Here is an 18,903-nt window from a genome sequence, read left to right as displayed (position 1 = left end):
GGAGCGGCTCCGCCGGCAGCGGGGCGAGGCCGCGGCGCAGGTGAAGGAGGCGGCGGCCCCGGGGAAAGTTCGCCGCCGCCCGGGCGTCTGGAGCCCCGCGGGCAGAGCCGGCCCCGGCCGCGGCTCCGTCCTCCCGCCGGGCGCCGGCGGGGCGGGGAGGGGGCGCGCGGCGGCGGCGGGGGCGCAGCGTTTAATTTTAATTATTGCATATAAATAAATAAACCAGGTGTCAGTTTAAAGGAAGCAGGGGGGCAGGGTGAAAGGGGGCTGGCTGGCTGGCTGGCTGGGCGGCGGGGAACCCTCCAGCCTGGCGAGAAGGTGGGTTGATCTAGGGGAATCAATAAGCTTTTTTTTTTTTTTTCCTCCTTAAACCAAAATAATGTCTACGGCAGCAGAGACCTCTCCGAGATGTCAGGTATTAGTCCGGAGGGGCAGATCTGCGAGGCACACGGCAGCTCCCGGGTCTACGGTCCATTAGGCTCTCCGTGGGAGAGGGATCCCGGACAGCTCTGCTGGGGAGCCAGCCCAGGAGATTTGTTAGCGGTCTGCTCCGGGGGATACCAGCCACCTCCGGCACCCGAGCGCCAAAGGTGCCCGTGCTGCTGCTGCTGCTGCTGCTGGCGCATTTCAGCCAAACTCCAGCCGGAGCCAGGGCAAGTTGAGCCGGAGGCATTGGAGCCGCTGTGCTTCGGAGACGCCGGGGCGCACGGGGAGCGCGGCGGCACCATGCCTGCCATCAAGAAGGAGCGACTTGACAGGGAGGAGATGGCCCTGGCGGCTTTCAACCAGCCCATGGAAACGCTGCCCGAGTACCTGGCGCCCCTGGCCGCCGCTGCCATGCCGGTGGTCACCCCGCACCCGCCGGCGTACGAGCACATCTTCGCCCACCGCGCGTACCTGGGCTTCCAGGAGCCCCACCCGCACCACCCCCAGCACCTCCCCGAGGACCTGATGCTGGAGAGGTTCTCCTCCATCCCGGATTTCCAGCCCTTCTTTGACAACGGGGAGCCTTGCATCGAGGTGGAGTGCGGGGAGAACAAGGCGCTGCTCTACATCAATAAGTTGTGCCAAGGCAGCAAAGGACCCTCCATCCGGTACCGGGGAGAGTGGCTCACCCCCAACGAGTTCCAGTTCGTCAGCGGCAGGGAGACGGCCAAGGACTGGAAGCGCAGCATCAGGCACAAAGGTAAAGGCAGCGCCGGGGTCCCCGCGCCGCCCCGCTCCTCCTCGCATCCTCCCTCTCGCCCCGTGCTCGGGCAGAACCGAGCCCCCTCCCCGCTGCCCCGGCCCCTCTCTGCGGATCGCCGCGCCCCGGTACCGCCGAACTTTTCCGAGCCATTTGGGAACGCTTCCCTCTGGGGTGGGGTTGGGCGTTGGGGAAGGCGGGGGGGATTTGGGGGGCTCCTCTCCGCCGGGGAGAAGTTTGATGTGGCGCGGGCGGAGAGAGATTTGAACGGCGGGCGGGTGGCTTGGGGTGCGAGCCCCGGGGCTCGGGGGGCTCGGTGGCTTGGGGTGCTCGGTACCAGGGGCTTGGGGGGCTCGGGGTGCTCGGGGATCGGGGTGCTCGGTGCCGGGGGCTCGCGGTGCTCGGTGGCCCCCCGCCCGCCCCTGCAGCCGCCGGCGGTGTCGGTGTCGGTGGCGGCGGCGGCGCGGCGGGGAGCGGCAGCGCGGCCCGGGCCGGCACCGGCGGGGCGGCGGGCGGGGCTCGGGGGTGTTCCCCTCGCAGCTGGGTGGTGCGGGCCCTCCGCGGCGCCGGCGGCTGCTGACGGGCGCCTGCCCTGCCTCCCTCCCTCCCCTCCCCGCCCGAGCCGGCGCCCCAGTCGCGGCTCCGCTGCTGCGGGCGGCAGGTGGAGAGCGGGCCCGGGGGGAGCGGCGGGGGCGGGCGGGCACGGCCCGGGCGGCTCCTAATGAGCCCAGAGCTGGAGGCGGCGGCCCGGGGCGCTGAGGAGCGATTAGGAGGTGACTGACACCTCGGCGCGGCATTGATCGCCGGAGAGCGGGGGCCGCGCTAATTGCCGCCGCCCGGCGCTTTGATGGCTGCGCTCCCGCTGCCTTCGGGAAGCCTCAGTCGCTCTGGGGTGAGTCAGGAGGAGCGGCGGGAGGTGCCCGGGGCCGTGCCCGCTGCGGGGGCTGCGGGAGCGCCTCCGCTTCCCCGGGGCTGCGGCAGCGCCGGCACCGAGCCCGGCGGGGCTGAGGGGGCCGTGCGGGGCTCCCCTGCCTGAGACCCTCGGGGGCCGTGCCGGGCTCCCCTTCCCGGGACCTGCGGGGATTGTACCGGGCTGTGCCGGGCTCCTCTCGGTTCCTGCCGGGCTCCCTTCCCGAGACCTGCGGGGATTGTACCGAGCTGTGCCGGGCTGTGCGGGGCTCCTCCACCCGGGACCTGCGGGCATTGTACCGGGCCGTGCCGGGCTCCTCTCGGTTCCTGCCGGGCTCCCCTTCCCGGGACCCGCGGGGATTGTACCGAGCTGTGCCGGGCTTCTCTCGGTTCCTGCCGGGCTCCCCTTCCCGGGACCCGCGGGGACTGTACCGGGCCGTGCCGGGCTCCTCTCCCCGGTTCTTGCTGGGGCCGTGCCGGGCTGTGCTGGGCTCCCTTTCCCCGGGACCCTCGGGGCACAAACTCGGTTGCGTTGCAGTTGGGGATGGTGCTGCTGGGCAGGCAGGCTGTTTATATGGAAGCAGGCTCGTGCCTCCCCCGTCCCCCCTTCCCTAAATACTTTCCTTTTATAAACGTGCTGATTTCTTTTTCTTCTTGTGCTTTTTCTCCTCTTCTGCATATAGGGAAAAGTTTGAAGACTCTTATGTCCAAAGGAATCTTACAGGTACATCCTCCAATCTGTGATTGCCCTGGGTGTCGAATTTCGTCTCCAGTGGTAAGATTATTGTTAAACTATGTGCTTTGGTTAAGACATCTTCCCTCTCCTCTGCCTCCTTCCCTTAAAAAAAAAAAAAAAAAAAAGAAAAAGAAGAAAAATTCTCTTTGCTTTTGTGCTGGTGGAACCGTGATCTGCGAGGGTCGTGGAGGCTGCCAGAGCCCTGCCTGCCCTGGGAGGGTTCCAGCAGTGTTAGACAGGAGCTTGGAAGCAGAGCAGACGGCAAGAGAGCAGTGTTTGAGCCGAAGGAAGCAGCACTCGGTGGCATTTATTGGGCAGTGTTTGGGCAGAGGGAAGCAGCACTCGGTGGCATTTATTGGGCAGTGTTTGAGCCGAAGGAAGCAGCACTCGGTGGCATTTATTGGGCAGTGTTTGAGCCGAGGGAAGCAGCACTCGGTGGCATTTATTGGGCAGTGTTTGAGCCGAGGGAAGCAGCACTCGGTGGCATTTTTTGGGCAGTGTTTGGGCAGAGGGAAGCAGCACTCGGTGGCATTTATTGGGCAGTGTTTGAGCCGAGGGAAGCAGCACATGGTGGCATTTTTTTGTTTTCAGGGGGAGCTCTGTGTGTGTGCAGAGGCAAATCATTGAGGAGCCTCTTTGGTGTTCCCACCCCTTGGTTTCTGTGCGTTGTGCACAGGTGTGAAAGTGGCTAAATAAAGCAAAAGGGAAATGTAATTGTTGCCCACGTGTTAGAGTGAGAGCAGGCATTGTACAAACCCTGGTGAAGTGAGCTGCATGAGGAACAACCCAAATGCTGACAGCTTGAGCATCATTCGTGCCATAGCTCACTTATGGCTCTTGTAGATCTTTCCTTCCCAGATTTGGGGTTCCTTGTGTGTTCTTGCTTTTAACCCGAGAATTTCAAATTCTCTCATCAGGATTTTCATGGGAAAGATGTTGATGGTATAAATAAAAGGTGACCGGAATCGTAGTAAAGTAAGGCCTTAAAACAGTTCATGGTGTGTAAAAATAACCATAAGGTACAATAACTGGGAGGGGCAGAAGCAGCTCTTGGTCTGAAAGAACAACAACTTAAAACATTGTGGAAACAAATCCAGGTGGAAATTTACGTGATTTTATCCACTGGAAAGCACCCATTTTTGGTTTTGTTGCTTGCTTGGGCTGGAGTGGGCAGTCTGTGCTCAGATGCTCAGATGCAGTGTCTGTGATTGGAAAGGACAGAGCTGGGAGTTCCAGTCCTTCCTGCCTAGTGCCCTCTGTGTGTTACAAACACCACGGGAAAGGGTTCAGAGCAGTAACCAGCAGCTCAGAAATGAACGGGGAGATGTGTCCTGCCTGTGTGGTGTGGCACAGCCACCCCACAGCCCTGCCTGGTGTTTGACCCCACTGTGCTGGAACCTGGCTCTCCCCAGCCCCTGGAGTGGGTGGCACAAGGTGGGATGGGGTGTGAGCAGTTCCCTCCAGCTGGGAGGTCTGTCTGTCTGTCTGTCTGTCTGTCTGTCTTGTCACTTGTGTGGCTCAGAGCCAGAATCTGCCGGTGCCAGGGATGTGCTGTGGTGAGGGGATGTGGGCAGGGCCTGGCCAGGTGATGCTGTGGGATGTGAGCAGGGCCTGGCCAGGTGATGCTGTGGGATGTGAGCAGGGCCTGGCCAGGTGATGCTGGGTGGGGATGTGAGCAGTGCCTGGCCAGGTGATGCTGTGGGATGTGGGCAGGGCCTGGCCAGGTGATGCTGTGGGATGTGAGCAGGGCCTGGCCAGGTGATGCTGTGGGATGTGAGCAGGGCCTGGCCAGGTGATGCTGTGGGATGTGAGCAGGGCCTGGCCAGGTGATGCTGGGTGGGGATGTGAGCAGTGCCTGGCCAGGTGATGCTGTGGGATGTGGGCAGTGCCTGGCCAGGTGATGCTGTGGGATGTGAGCAGGGCCTGGCCAGGTGATGCTGAGGGATGTGAGCAGTGCCTGGCCAGGTGATGCTGTGTGGGGATGTGAGCAGGGCCTGGCCAGGTGATGCTGTGCTGGGGATGTGAGCAGTGCCTGGCCAGGTGATGCTGTGCTGGGGATGTGAGCAGTGCCTGGCCAGGTGATGCTGTGCTGGGGATGTGAGCAGGGCCTGGCCAGGTGATGCTGTGCTGGGGATGTGAGCAGGGCCTGGCCAGGTGATGCTGTGGGATGTGAGCAGGGCCTGGCCAGGTGATGCTGTGCTGGGGATGTGAGCAGTGCCTGGCCAGGTGATGCTGGCTGCTGGGTGTTTTCTGGGCTAGCAGTACCCAAAATTCACTATGCACTTTCCTAGCATTAGCATTTTCAGGGTTTTCAGGTGCATTTCCAGCACAGACAGCTCTGCATGAAGCCAGTGTGTGGTACAGTATTTGAGAGCTGGGTTTGGAAAGTACAGATGGAGGGGAAAAAAAAGGTTGGTGCAGCTTTGGGCAAGGAGAAATAAATCTTTCTGGATTTGCCTCCCACTGCTTCCCCAGCTGGGAAAGGGGTTTAGGATGTCAGAATTTGCACAGCAAGGCCAGAGCCCAGTGAGGAGCTCTGTCAGAGCTGTTTCTCAGTGCTCCCTGCACTTTCTGTGCTGTACTTAGCTCAAGTCCCTGACCAAAGGACAGTTCCACATTTTGAACCTGAATTCTTTGTGGTAGCTGCATCCACTGCACATCCAGAGCAGCCACACAAGGAGGAGGATAAGGAATTGGGCATGGTTTTTATTTCCCCATTTAGTGATTGCCCATTCGAGCACCGCTGAGATCCAGGGGCTGATTCTCCTCAGAAGCAGAAATGCTTTATTTATAATGCAGATGACAGAGACTTGCAGTGCCTGGTCCGGTGTGATCGGTGGGGCTGTGCAGATGGGGAGCTCATCCTGTCTGCAGCTGCTTCCGCGCTCTGCAGTCGGTCCTTGGGCAGCGGGGATGGGCCGGCGAAACTCGGGCAGTGCCGTGGCAGGGGCAAGGCAGGCTCTGCACCTCTGCGTGATCCATCAGCCCAGCGGGCAGCAAAGGCAGCGCTGTGCTCCGGCTGTCCGGGCGGGAGCGGTGACTGTGTCCCCTGTGTGTGTCCCCTGCGCGTGTCCCGTGTGTGTGTCCCCTGGCATCCCCGAGCGTGTCCCCTGTGTGTCCCCTGTGTGTGTCCCCTGCCAGTCCCGAGCAGCCCCGGGGCAGCGCCGGCGGCTCCGAGCCCCGCGCTCGGTCTGGAGGGGAAATTGCAGCGACCGCAGCCCCGCGCCGGCAGCGCCCCGGGCCCCCCGCTCCCCCCGGCTCCCCCCGCTCCCCCCGGCCGCCGCTGGCGCCGCGTTCCCCGCCCGTGACCCGGCGGCCCCGGGGCCCGGCGCCCGCCCCCCGCCGCCCGCGCTGCAGCTGCAGACGGGGCCGGCGCCGGGGCCGCTCCGCACCGACCGCCCCGCCGGTTTCCTGCGCCGGGCCCCGGGGGGAGCGGCCCCGGCGGCGCCTCCGCCCCCGGCCTGCCCCGCGCCGCCGGCCGGCAGCCAGGCGTCCATGCGTCCATCCATCCATCCATTCATCCATCATCCATCCATCCATCCGTCCATGCGTCCGTCCATCCATCCATCCATCCGTCCGTCCATGCGTCCATCCATCATCCATCCGTCCATGCGTCCATCCATCCATCCATCCATCCATCCGTCCATGCGTCCATCCATCCATCCATCCATGCGTCCATCCATCCATCCTTTCATCCTTCCATCCATGGATCCATCCATCCATCCATGCATCCCTCCATCCTTCTCTCCATCTGTCTTTCTCTCCATCTGTCCTTCTGTCCCTCCATTCATCCCTGCCTCCATCCCCCTGTCTGCCCACCCATCCTTCTGTCCCTCCATCCTTCTGTCTGCCCCTCCCTCCCTTCTCTTTAGGACGGACAAAGCTAACCACTGGATTGTTTCCCTTACAGACAGAGTGTGACCCTTGCTGTGTGTTCCATTCTCTGGTGCGGCCTCTGAAGGGGAGTTAGGGCTGGGGGCTGGCTGCTCCTCATCCTCTTTTCCCTCTGTTTCCCATGGATATTTGGTTTCTGGGATAGGGTTTCTGTTGGAAAGGTGGCTCTTATGGGGTTGAGGTAGAGAAGACCCCTTTCCCCGGATCTGTTGTGGCATGGCCACATTCAAACAAACAAACAAAAGGAGCCATAAATGATGTTTGGGGTTTGCCCCTGTCCATCCCATGCAGAGGCACAGGGTGGCTGTGCAGGGCTGAGCACTGACAGTGGGAATTAATTTGCTGGGCTGTGTTTTGCTCTTGGTTTGATTTATGCGTGATTCCTTTATTTGCTGCTTTTTGCTTTCCTCATCGTGGTTGTTGTTTTCCTTTGCTGCCCCGAGGTTCAGGCCCCAGTCCAAGACTTTGTCAGGGATGGAGGGAGGAACTCTGTGCTGCTAACTTCAACAATGCCAGTGAGGAGCAAATCTGTTTGTTAGCCCTGAGGTTCCTGAGCCTCCTCCTGGGCCCTGTTTTGGGTGGAAGGCAGCTCTGAGTGTCCCCAGAGTGGCTCTGTGCCACTCCTGGTGCTGGGCTCCTTTCTGTCCTTCCCTGGCTGCTCCACAGTTTCCTTGGGGAGCAGAGCAGGGCAAGGAAGGGACATCCAGGGCCTCCAGGGCATGGTGGGATCCAAATTCAGAGGTTTTCATCAAAAAGGGAATCTCCCATACCAGGCACGAGTCTTCCAGGAGAACTTTGCTGTGCCAAGGGGACTTTGCCTGCTGCAGAATTTCCTTGGCAGGATTAATTCTGAAATTTCACTGTTAACTGAGTAGATCAGATTTGGGTTCCTCTCTGAGCTGCTCTGGGTTCAGGGATGGCATTGGAGAATGTTGGGGTTTGTGTGCAGGGGCTGTTTCCATAACTCTGCCTTTGTGCCCTCGGGGCAGCCTCATGAATGTGGAAAAAGCCCCTCTGCAAAGCAGAATTACAAACCTCCAAATCCCCCCAAGGACTTTGGCACAGTCTGTTGGTTTTTATTTGTGGTTTCATGCTGATTTGGCTTGTTGCTTTTAATCCAGCTCATTTCAGTTCAGGTTAGTGTTTGTTGGAGGTTTTGGGATAGATGGGCTCTTTCTGTTTGTTTGCAGGGTTGTTTTGGTTCTGTTTTGTTGTTTTAAAGGACTTGGCCCAGGTGCATTTTAACCTGTGCTGCACTGCAGACTTGCAGGGTGAATTCTTAGCAGAAGTTGGTTCAATCTCTGTCAGGTTTCAGCTTTATGGAGATGAGGTGACTCCTGCTCTGAAATGGGGTGAGGGACCCCCAAAGCCCCCCCAGTGCTGAGTTTGGGGTGCTGAGCTTGGTCCAGCTCCCAGGGCTCCTGCTCTGGGGGCAGTGGGAGCCCCTGTGCTGCTGCTGACACAGAAAGGTCCCCAAAATCCACTGCTGTGGGGCCAGGGAGCATTGCAGAGGGGGATTTGGGGGGCAAACAGCTGGGAATGGGGACCAGGGTGGCTGGAGAGGTGCTGTGAAATGCTCTTGGAGTGGAAGTTGCTGCTGATGGTCCCAGCCCTGCTCCTCATCCTCTTCTCCATGGCAAACAGCTGGAAATGGGATCAGGGTGGCTCTGAAAGCTCTTTGGGGTGGAAGTTATTGCTGATGGTCCCAGTTCTGTTCCTCATCCTCTTTTCCATGGCAAACACCTGGAAATGGGGATCAGGGTGGCTGGAAAGGAACTCTGAAAGGCTCTTTGGGGTGGAAGTTGCTGCTGATGGTCCCAGCTCTGCATGGGATGGTCCCCATCCTCTTTTCCCATTGCAAACACCTGGAAATGGGGATCAGGGTGGCTGTGAAAGCTCTTTGGGGTGGAAGTTATTGCTGATGGTCCCAGCTCTGCTCCTCATCCTCTTCTCCATGGCAAACACCTGGAAATGGGGATCAGGGTGGCTGTGAAAGCTCTTTGGGGTGGAAGTTATTGCTGATGGTCCCAGTTCTGCTCCTGGGCAGCACAAGCAGCAGCAGGAGCAGTTATTGTTCTGCACAGAGGCACAACCGGCCCAGATCAATGGCACTGACAGTGCCAGCACAATGCTGAAGGATTTAATTTTGTGGATTATTAAATACCCTCTGGAAAGGAAAATATTAATTGGATTGCAGGCTTGGGAGGGAACAGCGGAGATGTAGGAGCAGCTGTGGTTTAAGGAAATAATTTTATCTCGGAGGGGCTTTGAGGGGCTCCAGAGGGGTGAGGTTTGCCTGGTGAAGGTGAAGATCCCTGCTCTGGACAGGAGACAGTGGGGATGGAGGGGCAGAGCAGGGGCCCTGTGTGAGGTCAGGGCTTGTGGAAACCAGGCCAGGGGAGAGAGGGAAGGAAAACCCCAGCTGAGCTTGGTGTGGGAGGGCTCCTATGGAGGGAACACATCATCTCCTCCTTGGGATGCTCCCAGGGATCCCCCACCCCGCAGCCCTTCAGCATTCCCTGCAGTGTGCTGGGCCCTGCTGCAGGAAAAGGCAATTCCTGAGCCCTCAGTGCGACCCAGCAGCCCGGCAGTGCTGCTGGAATTCCGCTCTGAGGGAAGGAGAGACAGACAAATAAACGTGGGGGAGCAGCATCACCTCGTTAGTGCCGCGTCAAGGGCAGCCGAGAGGTGACACAGGAGAAGTAATTTTGCTGTCAGAATTATTTAGAGATGTCATTAAAGCGCTTAGGGCTGTCTGTGGTGCTTCAGGGCACAGGCACCTGGTGTTAATTTGCTCTGCTGTGTGTCCAGGCTCGCTGGCCTGGCTCAGAGGGAGCTGGGAGGCAAAGGGTGCCCTCAGAACCTTCGTTAATTTGGAATTGCCCGTCAGGTCAGGGCTGCAGGGGTGCTGGGCTCTGCAGAGGGCTCCTTGTGGCTCAGCTGTGGCACAGGGAGAGCAGGAGGAGGTCCCTGCTGGAATCCTGCTGGAGCTGTCCCTGCCGTGGGGCACCTGCCACCGTGGGACAGGAATTTAGGGCTGGAATTGGCCATTTGCCATTGCCATGGGCTGGGATTTAGGGTTCCTTCCACGCCTGGGGTTTTGTCATTGGCCCTGGGTTTGGAAAAGAAATCCTCCCTGTTTTTATTTAATTATTCCTTGACCCAAAATATTATTTTCTGTATTTTCTGTGTTATTTTAGAAAAGTTGTGTTTGCTTGGAGCTGGTGCCCAGTTCAGTGCAGGGATTGGTTTCAGCAGCAGCTCTGGGATTTTAAAGGACTCCAGGACCTCTGAAGGACTTTCCTAAAGCACCTTTAAAGGACTTTAAAGGAGCTGTAAGCCAGCACAGCTCCTGGGCGGGACTCTTGGCCGTTCCCTGCCTGGGGTTTGTGTTTCTCCGAGCTCTGGGGCTGGGCTGGATCCCACCCCACAGCTCCTGCTCCCATCCCATCCCACCCCAGAGCCCCCGGGGACCCCGGCCCTCCGTGATCCCCTCATCCCAGCTGGGATGGAGCTGCTGCTGCTGCTGCTGGGTTGCCAGGACAACCAGGGATGGCCCCTGCAGACAGGAAAGGGCAAACATTCCTCTCTGCAGCATCGCTGATTGAATGAGATTAGATGGAATTAGATAATCCTGGAATTCTCGCTGATTTGACGCCAGGCCTTTATTAAATAAGTAAAAGTACCAGCCCCTATAATAAAAATGAATTCTTTCAGATCAATAACTTTCCCTGCTGCTCGTCGCAGCTGTGGTTCTTGAGATCTCTTTTTCTGTGGCACGGGGTGAGCCACACAAACCTGCCTCTTTTTAATTTTATTTTCTTTTTTCCCCTCCCAGAGGGGACAAATAATATCAATTCCTCTTTTATTTCCCCCTTGTGATTCACCCACTTAACCCTAAGGTGCCCTTGCAGAGGAGGGCACTGCAGGGTTCTCCAGGGATGATTCACTGCACTGGAATTTACAGCTCTGGGGTTGCTTAAGCACTGCCCACCATCACTCTTAGATATTACAGTGTTCTAGAGTTAAAGGAAGGAAATGAAAATACATGAAAATACAAAATGCATGGGAAAATTCATGGGAAATTCATGGGAAAATTAATGGCAAATACATGGTGAAATTAACGGGAAATTAACGGGAAATTAACGGGAAATTAACGGGAAATTAACGGGAAATTAACGGGAAATTAACGGGAAATTAACGGGAAATTAACGGGAAATTCATGGAAAAATTCATGGAAAAATTCATGGAAAAATTCATGGAAAATTCATGGAAAATTCATGGGAAATTCATGGGAAATTCATAGAAGAAATAATGGCAAAATTCATGGCAAAATTCATGGCAAAATACACGAAAATACGAAAATACATGAAAACACAAGAAATCACAGCTCCTCTGCAGAGTGCCTTTAATTCAGAATTAAAATCCAATTCATTCTCTAATTCCTGCATTAGCAGTGTGATTTCTTACAATGTCTTTGGCTTGAAATTCATGAGCTGCTGGCGCAGGTCAGGATCTGGGCTGGTTTGTATCAGCACTGTGGATCTGGGTTTGGGTTTTTTTTTTTTTTTTGAAGTCTCACCTTGCTGTGATGGATTTCTGAGGCAGAAGTTGAGTTCAGAGTAATTCCAAAGGCTGGGGAGCATTTCTGTCCCCTGGCGTGTGCAGAGGGCAGAAATCATCCTTGCTTTGGGAGGATTTAGCTCTGCCTGTGCTGTTGTCTTTAAAGCACTGCAGGACCTGCACAAAGTGTGTTTAAAGGGTGTTTGAAATGATGGGCTCCGAGTTGCTGAGCTTTTCCTTGGGCTGCACAACTTCCATCCTCGCAGAAACCCAAGCACGTTGTGTTGGCACTATTGTCCCAGCAAAAAAAGATATATTGGTTTAACATATTTTCCATTAACAAGCTTTAATTTGCATAAATTATATCACCCCCTGTTAATTTATTATTACTTCTTCGGTTTCCTCTATTTCATTATTTCTCCTGGGGGTTATAAAATTACTGGGATTATTCTGCTTAAGCTTTTTAAAATACAGTCACAGTGCTGTGTTTTCCCATTCACCTTGTATTTCCTCATTGTTCTGAGGCCCATTAAAAACCTGAAGTGTCACAAGAACTTCCCTGGATTGGAATTCTGCAAGTCTTTGAGAGCAAAGTACGCAAGTTTGCTGATTTAAACCTGAATAATTTTGGAAGTTTCTGCTCGGACACCTCCTAAATCACTGCTTCCCCCTAAATCACTTCCTTCCCCCAAGTCCCCCCTTGGCTGCCTGGGTGGAAGAGCCTGCAGTTATTATTCCTTTAATTTGTGTTTTTCACAATCCTGCTCTTGTCTTTTGTTTGCCTTCCCGACCCCAAATGTGGTTTCAGAGGGGATTTTCCTGCAGTGTCCAAACAGAGGCAGGGGTGTGCCTGGTGCTGCTGCCGTGTTTGGGCAGGGCTCCCCTGCCTCAGCAGCTCAGGGACAGCAGATCCAGCCGGGCCTGGGGAGGCTCTGCAGGGATTTGTGCTCCTCATGCTGTTTGTTTTAATGGGGCATTCGCTGCTCAGGAGCTGCCTCACACCTGAGCTGCGGTGTGAGAGTTTGACCCTGGTTTGATTTAACCCTTATTTTGGCTGTTTCTCCGTGGGAATTTGGGTTTGTGCTGGGTTTGATCTTGGTTTTACCTGTGCAGAGATGCCTCTGTTAAATAAGTAAAAGTAATTATTATCGGTATGGTGCTCCATGCCCTGTGGAGTGCAGAGCACATGGTGCTGTGCTCCGACATTGGTGTTTTACTTTTGCTTTGAGCTGGAGTGAGGGAAATACAGGGAAAGATTCCTGGAGCAGGATTTGTCCATGGCAGGAATTTCTGGAGCAGGATTTCTCCATGGTAGGAATTCTTGGAGCAGGATTTGTCCATTATAAGAATTCATGGAGCAATGATTTGTCCATGGCAGGAATTCCTGGAGTAGGATTTGTCCATGGCAGGAATTTCTGGAGCAGGATTTCTCCATGGCAGGGCTGTCCATGGCAGGAATTCCTGGTGCAGGTTTTGTCCATGGCAGGAATTCTTGGAGCAGGATTTGTCCATAGTAGGAATTTCTGGAGCAGGATTTGTCCATGATAAGAATTCATGGAGCAATGATTTGTCCATGGCAGGAATTCCTGGAGCAGGATTTGTCCGTGGCAGGGCCGTCCATGGCAGGAATTCCTGGTGCAAGTTTTGTCCATGGCAGAGATTCCTGGAGCAGGATTTGTCCATGACAAGAATTCCTGGAGCAGGATTTGTCCATGGCAGGAATTCCTGGAGCAGGATTTGTCCATGGCAGAGATTCCTGGAGCAGGATTTATCCATGACCCAAATTCCTGGAGCAGGATTTGTCCGTGACAAGAATTCCTGGAGCAGGATTTGTCCATGGCAGAGATTCCTGGAGCAGGATTTATCCATGACAAGGATCTCTGGAGCAGGATTTGTCCATGGCCCAAATCCCTGGAGCAGAATTCCTCCCTGGCCTGTGAAGCCGGTGCCGCCCTGGTTCTGGCTGTCTGCAGGGGTGAATCCAAAGCTGTGATTTGCAGGCGGTGGCTCCTGCAGGAGGAGATGGAAAGCAGGCCCAGGTGTGATTTCACTTTCCCTGTGCCAGCCCGCTGCAGTGCCCAGGGGTGACCCAGAGCTGCTTAGCAGAGCCCAAGAGGATCAGGAGGAGCCCGAGGCTGCTGCAGCTCAGGGGATTTGGGGTTGCCGCAGCGTCACTGGTGCAGCTCCTGCTTGCCTGGGAAATCAGCAGGTAAAGGTTAAATTGGGGTTCTGAGGTTGCTGTGCAGGAGGTGCTCTCGCAGCTCCCCTGCTCTGCACAGGTGTGTTTTACCTGAGCTCATGCAGGTGGAACCTCATCCTGGGCCTTTCCAAGCATCACTCCAGCCTGGGGTGCAGGACAGACCCAGCGTGTTCACTCTGAAATTGTGTGGTTTCGCTTGGCTTTCTGCAGGTGGGCTGGGGCTTAAAGCAGCTGCAGGGTGGCCAGCAGCAAAACCCAGCTGTGCAGCAGGTCGTGGTTCAAAAACTGAGGAAACCTCCAGGTTGTGGGCACAGTGTGTTAGTGTGGGTTTGCGTGCAGCAGGTCAGGGCTGGGGGCTCGGGGTGGGATTGCTGCTGGAATTCTGGAATTCCCTTAGGCATCCCCATCTCTGCTTTGTCAGTCACAGGTCAGGGCTGGGGGCTCGGGGTGGGATGGCTGATGGAATTCTGGAATTCCCTCAGGCATCCCCAGCCCTGCTGAGTGTGTCACAGGTGAGGGCTGGGGCTCTGGGTGGTTTTTGCTCCTGGAATTCCCTCAGGCATCCCCAGCCCTGCTGCAGGGCTCTGTCCATGGTGTCAGACCCCAGCTCTGCTTCCCACCCTGGAATTCCTCAGTGCCCAGAGGGGAGAGGCCATTTCCACATTAAATTTCCAAACTTCCCCTCTGTTTTACTCCAATTGACTCTGGTTCTGCTTCCACTCCCATGTGAGATTGGGATTTTTTCACCTTCTCAGAAGACTCTCCCCTCTGGCATTGCTCCTTTTCCTTTCTTCCCTCCCAGCTTCTTGTTCTCCACTCTTTTGATGAATTATTTACCTCTCTAGTATTACTTTTTTTTATATTCTCTTTGTGTTTACCTTCAAAACACACAACTCCCAACACCCCCTGCACCCTCCCTTGTGCTCCTTGGGAAGCCACTGAATTTATTGGTCACTCATTTCCCAGTGTTAGTTATAAACACTAATGTTGTAAAATCCTGTGGTGTCACCTGGTGGGGCTCACAGAGTGCTGAGCTGGTGATTTTTGGGGTGCAGGGATTGATCATTTGCAGCTGGGTGAGTGTTCTGGTGATTTTTGGAGTACAGGAATTTATTCTTTGCAGCTGGGTGAGTGTTCTGGTGATTTTTGGGATATAGGGATTTATCCTTGGCAGCTGGGTGAGTGTTCCTGGTGATTTTTGGGATATAGGGATTTATCCTTGGCAGCTGGGTGAGTGTTCTGGTGATTTTTGGGGTGCAGGGTTTATTCTTGGCAGCTGGGTGTGTGTTCTGGTGATTGTTAATGTGGCCAGTCCCCCAAGGCTGTCATGAGCAGGGATTTGGCCACCCCAGCTCTGCCCTCTATCCCCATCTCCTTCCCCTGCATTTCCTTGGCCTGATCCCAGCACTGAATCTCTTCTAAAACAATTTATTCCCATTTATTCTGTGGAATACCTTGCTCTGGCACCAACATTTGCTTCCGGCAGCCACCTCAGGGTACAAAAAAAAGCCCCAAAGCCTCCAGTTGTGCTTGGAGCCCTTTGCCATCCATCAGCCAGGGGTCACAGGAACTGCAGCTCAGGTCTGAAACCTGCAGGAAATCAGTCTTTGTTACACGTGAAATAAAGCAGTCTATGGGGAAAATAACCATAAATGTTCATTATTTGTACAGGAAAATCAATTTGTAGGCCAATTGACCAAATAAAGTAATACAATTTGCTGGGAAATCCCCCAGGTGTGGCAGGGAAATGGCAGAGCTGGGCTGCGGGCTCGGGGCTGTGTGGGGTGGGAGGCACGGGAGGCTGGGGAAGGAGTAAAACTGCAGGAAGGGGCACAGGGGAGGGGAATTGGCATTTTTGGGTGGTTTTGCAGCGTTCTGTGTGTGGTGCCAGGGAAGGTGCTGGGGACAGGGAGAGCCCTGGGAGCTGCTCCTGTTGTTCTGCTGCTCCAGAGGTGCCACAGCTGGCATTGGGAACAGAGGGGAAATGCCTGAGAGCATCCTCTGAACCTGCCTCTGCTCCTTGTCCCTTCACCTGAGAGATGGGGAAATGTCTCCAGAGAAAAAAAATTCATTTATTATTTAGATTTATTATTTCTATTTATTATTTAAATGTATTATTTCGATATTTAAATCTAAAATATAGATTTATTATCCATAATTATTATTTACATTTATTTATATGTATAAAATAGTTATATTCATATTTACATTTATATTTACATTTATATTTACATTTATATTTACATTTATATTTATAATTATATTTACATTTATAATTATATTTATATTTACATTTTCATGTACACATATATTTATATTTAGTTTTATATTTATAAATATAGTTATATTTATTAATATATTTATATTTATAAGTAGTTTTATACTTATAAATATAGTTATATTTATAAATTATTGTTTATTGTTGTTGTTTATATTATCATTTATGTTATTATTTAATAATTGCTGGATGTTTCCCTGGAGCACTCGGGGCTAATGAAGGCCCAAGGGACAGGGCAGGATTATCCCGGCCCTTGGGAGGTGTTTGCACTGATCACAGCTGAGGGGGAGTGCAAACTCTGCCACTCCTGCAGGGAATGTGTCCCCACTGCTCTGTAATGCCCTAATTAAAGCCATTCCCCACGTTTGTTATTGGGAAAAGCAAAGGAAAACATCCCAGGCTCTCTGAGCCTCCCCCTTTCCTCTCCCCTATCTTTATTATCAATAAAAAGAGGGGGAAAATGCTGTCTGGGCTCGAGGATTTCCTTCACATATGGAAGAGATTTAGAATGCTCCTGCTCCCAGAGCTGCCCCAGCATTCCCTGGCTGCTCCCTGTGCTTCCCAGCCTTACCTGGGAGCAGGGGCTGCTTTCCCCTGCAGGTTTTTATCCAATGACAATTATTTCTGAGGGCTGAATCACAGGCACGTGAATCACCTTGCAAACAGCTTTGATATTTTCCAATTCTTGGCCCACTGGAACTTGGATTAAAAATGAAATCCAGTTCCATTTGATTGGCTGAAATTGCAGATTCTGTGTGGCAGTGGCAGTGCTGCTCTGTGGTTTGCAGGGTGTTCCTGCTGCTGGCAGGGTCAGGAATTCCCTGGGAAAGCTTTCACTGAATGGTGGCGTGGGATTATTTGGTGGGAGATATTCCGGAGGCAGAGATTGGAGCCTGATTGTGCTGCCTCCTCCCTTTCCTCTCCCTGAGGATGAGGGGCAGGCTGGGGATGAAGGGCTGGGAGAGGCTGGAGGTGCAGGGCTTGGTCAGGACTGGAGAAACCACAATCAGGAGCGCCTGAGCTGCAAAGTCCTTTGAAAAGTGACAGAGCGTAAGCCACGTGTGCTTTGTGAGCCGTGTGTGACAGCCGTGACTGGTCAGGAGGAGCTTTCTGACAGAGATGAACACGTTTTTGTTTGGTGTTTGTGGAAATGCTGAGGTTCCTCAGTGGTGTTTGGCGTTTGTGGAAATGCTGAGGTTTCTCGGTGGTGTTTGGTGTTTGTGGAAATGCTGAGGTTTCTCGGTGGTGTTTGGCGTTTGTGGAAATGCTGAGGTTTCTCGGTGGTGTTTGGTGTTTGTGGAAATGCTGCGGTTCCTCACCAAACCCTGTGGTTTTGTCTCTCCCGTGGCAGAACCGGGGCCGGCTGGCAGAGAAGAGGAGCATCCCCCTGCCCCCCAGCAGGGTCCCCAAGAAGGAGCTGGGCCCCCTCCTGTCCCCCAGCGAGGACAGCCAGGACAGCGACAGGAGCCATGGGCAGCAGCAGCCCCACGTGAAGCAGGAGGAGGATCTGCACATCAGTATCATGAAAAGAAGGTGCCTGCAGGCAGGGCTGGGGGGAACACGGGCACAGGAACCCGGGCACAGGCAGCCCTGCCCCGGGGAGCCGAGGTGTTGTGGGGTTTGATGCTTGGTTCCAAGCCTCGGAGCATCCTGAGAGCCTCTGGGAGCAGGGGAGCAATGCTGGAGCTGCAGCAGGGAGCAGGAGCTGCTGGATTTTGGTCCTGTTCTTCTCAGTGCCATGGACATTCCTCCTGGGACTGTGCAGCCCTAGAGGAGGAGGAGAAGGGATGGCCCTGAGTGAGTGGTGACCCTCATCTGGGCTCTCCTCAACATTCAGCTCCCAAATTCCAGATCCTCTCCTGGGAGGCCTCAGTGCCCTCAATATTCAGCTCCCAAATTCCAGGTGCTCCCAGCCCTCTGGAAAAGCAGGAATTTCAGAGGATCTGTGACCCCAGAGAGCACAGCCCCAAAGGACTGTGCCCCATCCCCCTGGGCTGTCCCCTCCCCGTGATGCACAGCAGGGCTCAGCTCCTGAGACAAGGCTGTAAAAGCAGAGCAGAGGGAGCTGAGGGCTGTAATTGCTTTCCTGGTGGTTTATGTGCTCCTTGGCTGGCAGTGCAGGAGCTGTTCCCCCTGCTCAGACAGATTCTGTACCCCCAGCAGCTCAGGGAAGGAGCAGCCAGCTCTGCCCATAAAGCCTCCCGTAATTAATTTTATCATTGCAGCTGTCCAGGGGTGCTGCTGGAAATGGAAATGTGTTTTGGGATGCACCTGGGCTGCTCAGGAGCTCAGGGAACCCTCCCAGGGAGCTTTGGTGATCTGCCCTGCCCCTCCTGCCCCTTTAATTGTGCTTTTAATGCAGCAGAATTAGTGCTGGATTGTCTCATTAGGGGGAGAACAACGTGATAACTGCAATTGATAACGCTGGGCCCCCCAAACACAAAGTGCCCCTATCTCAAATCTTTAATTATTGTAATTGCTGTGCCTGGTTTGCTGGGAAATGAAGGAGGAATGTGTGGGAGCTCCCAGGCAGTGATCCCCAGCCTGCCAGGGATGTGCTCTCCTGCAGTTTGTGCCCCTTGGTTAACTTTAATTTCCTTGGTGGGAGCAGGATTCTCCCAGCTGGGTTCATCTGTCTGTGATTGTGTGCCCTTGCTCTTTTCCTTTCTCTGATTTTGTGCCCTTGCTCTTTTCCTTTCCCTGATTTTGTGCATTTGTTCTTTCCTTCCCTGGGACCTGTGCTGCAGTATGCTGGGCAGGTGGGACAGGTAGAATTCCCCCGAGGGCAGGAACAGCTGGAAAAACCAGGAATTCAGTGCTCAGTGCCCAGGGAGCATCTCCTGCTCCCAGCCCCAGCATCCCTGAGCATTCATCCCTCAGGCAGGGGAGCCCAGGGGTCTCCTGTCCCAGTGGGGGGAGAATGGAACAGTGACCCCTCCTGATGGCCTGGGATGGCCCTGGGGACATCAGGAGCAGCCTGACCCCCTTGTGATGGCCCTGGGGACATCAGGAGCAGCACAGCGGCCCCAGAGCCCAGACATGACAGCTGGGCCCTGCAGGGGCTGTGCCCCATCTGCTCCAGACTTAATTCACCTGCTGTGGCCTCCCCCTGGGCTGAGGGGCTTTGCTGGCCTCCA

General features: G+C 54.7%; 1 protein-coding gene across 3 annotated transcripts in view; it reads left to right on the top strand.

The window, feature by feature from the left end:
* The first annotated feature begins 384 nt into the window (after positions 1 to 384).
* Positions 385 to 18,903, top strand: part of SAMD11 (sterile alpha motif domain containing 11) — a 66,790-nt gene continuing 48,271 nt past the window's right edge. The window contains exons 1-3 of one of the 3 annotated variants that reach the window (XM_063176687.1): positions 385 to 1,186; positions 2,779 to 2,819; positions 17,118 to 17,299. In XM_063176687.1, coding sequence (XP_063032757.1) covers positions 409 to 1,186; positions 2,779 to 2,819; positions 17,118 to 17,299 — 1,001 coding nt within the window. In that variant the 5' untranslated portion in view covers positions 385 to 408. Of the gene's footprint in view, positions 1,187 to 1,945; positions 2,079 to 2,778; positions 2,871 to 17,117; positions 17,300 to 18,903 lie in introns of those variants that run through there. The other 2 variants (XM_063176686.1, XM_063176688.1) reach the window with 2 other exon arrangements.

The sequence above is a fragment of the Melospiza melodia genome, chromosome 26, assembly GCF_035770615.1.
Source record: "Melospiza melodia melodia isolate bMelMel2 chromosome 26, bMelMel2.pri, whole genome shotgun sequence".
In the NCBI taxonomy this organism is placed as follows: domain Eukaryota; kingdom Metazoa; phylum Chordata; class Aves; order Passeriformes; family Passerellidae; genus Melospiza; species Melospiza melodia.
The sequence above is the reverse complement of the archived record's forward strand: the minus strand, read 5'-3'. Positions and strand labels throughout refer to the sequence as shown.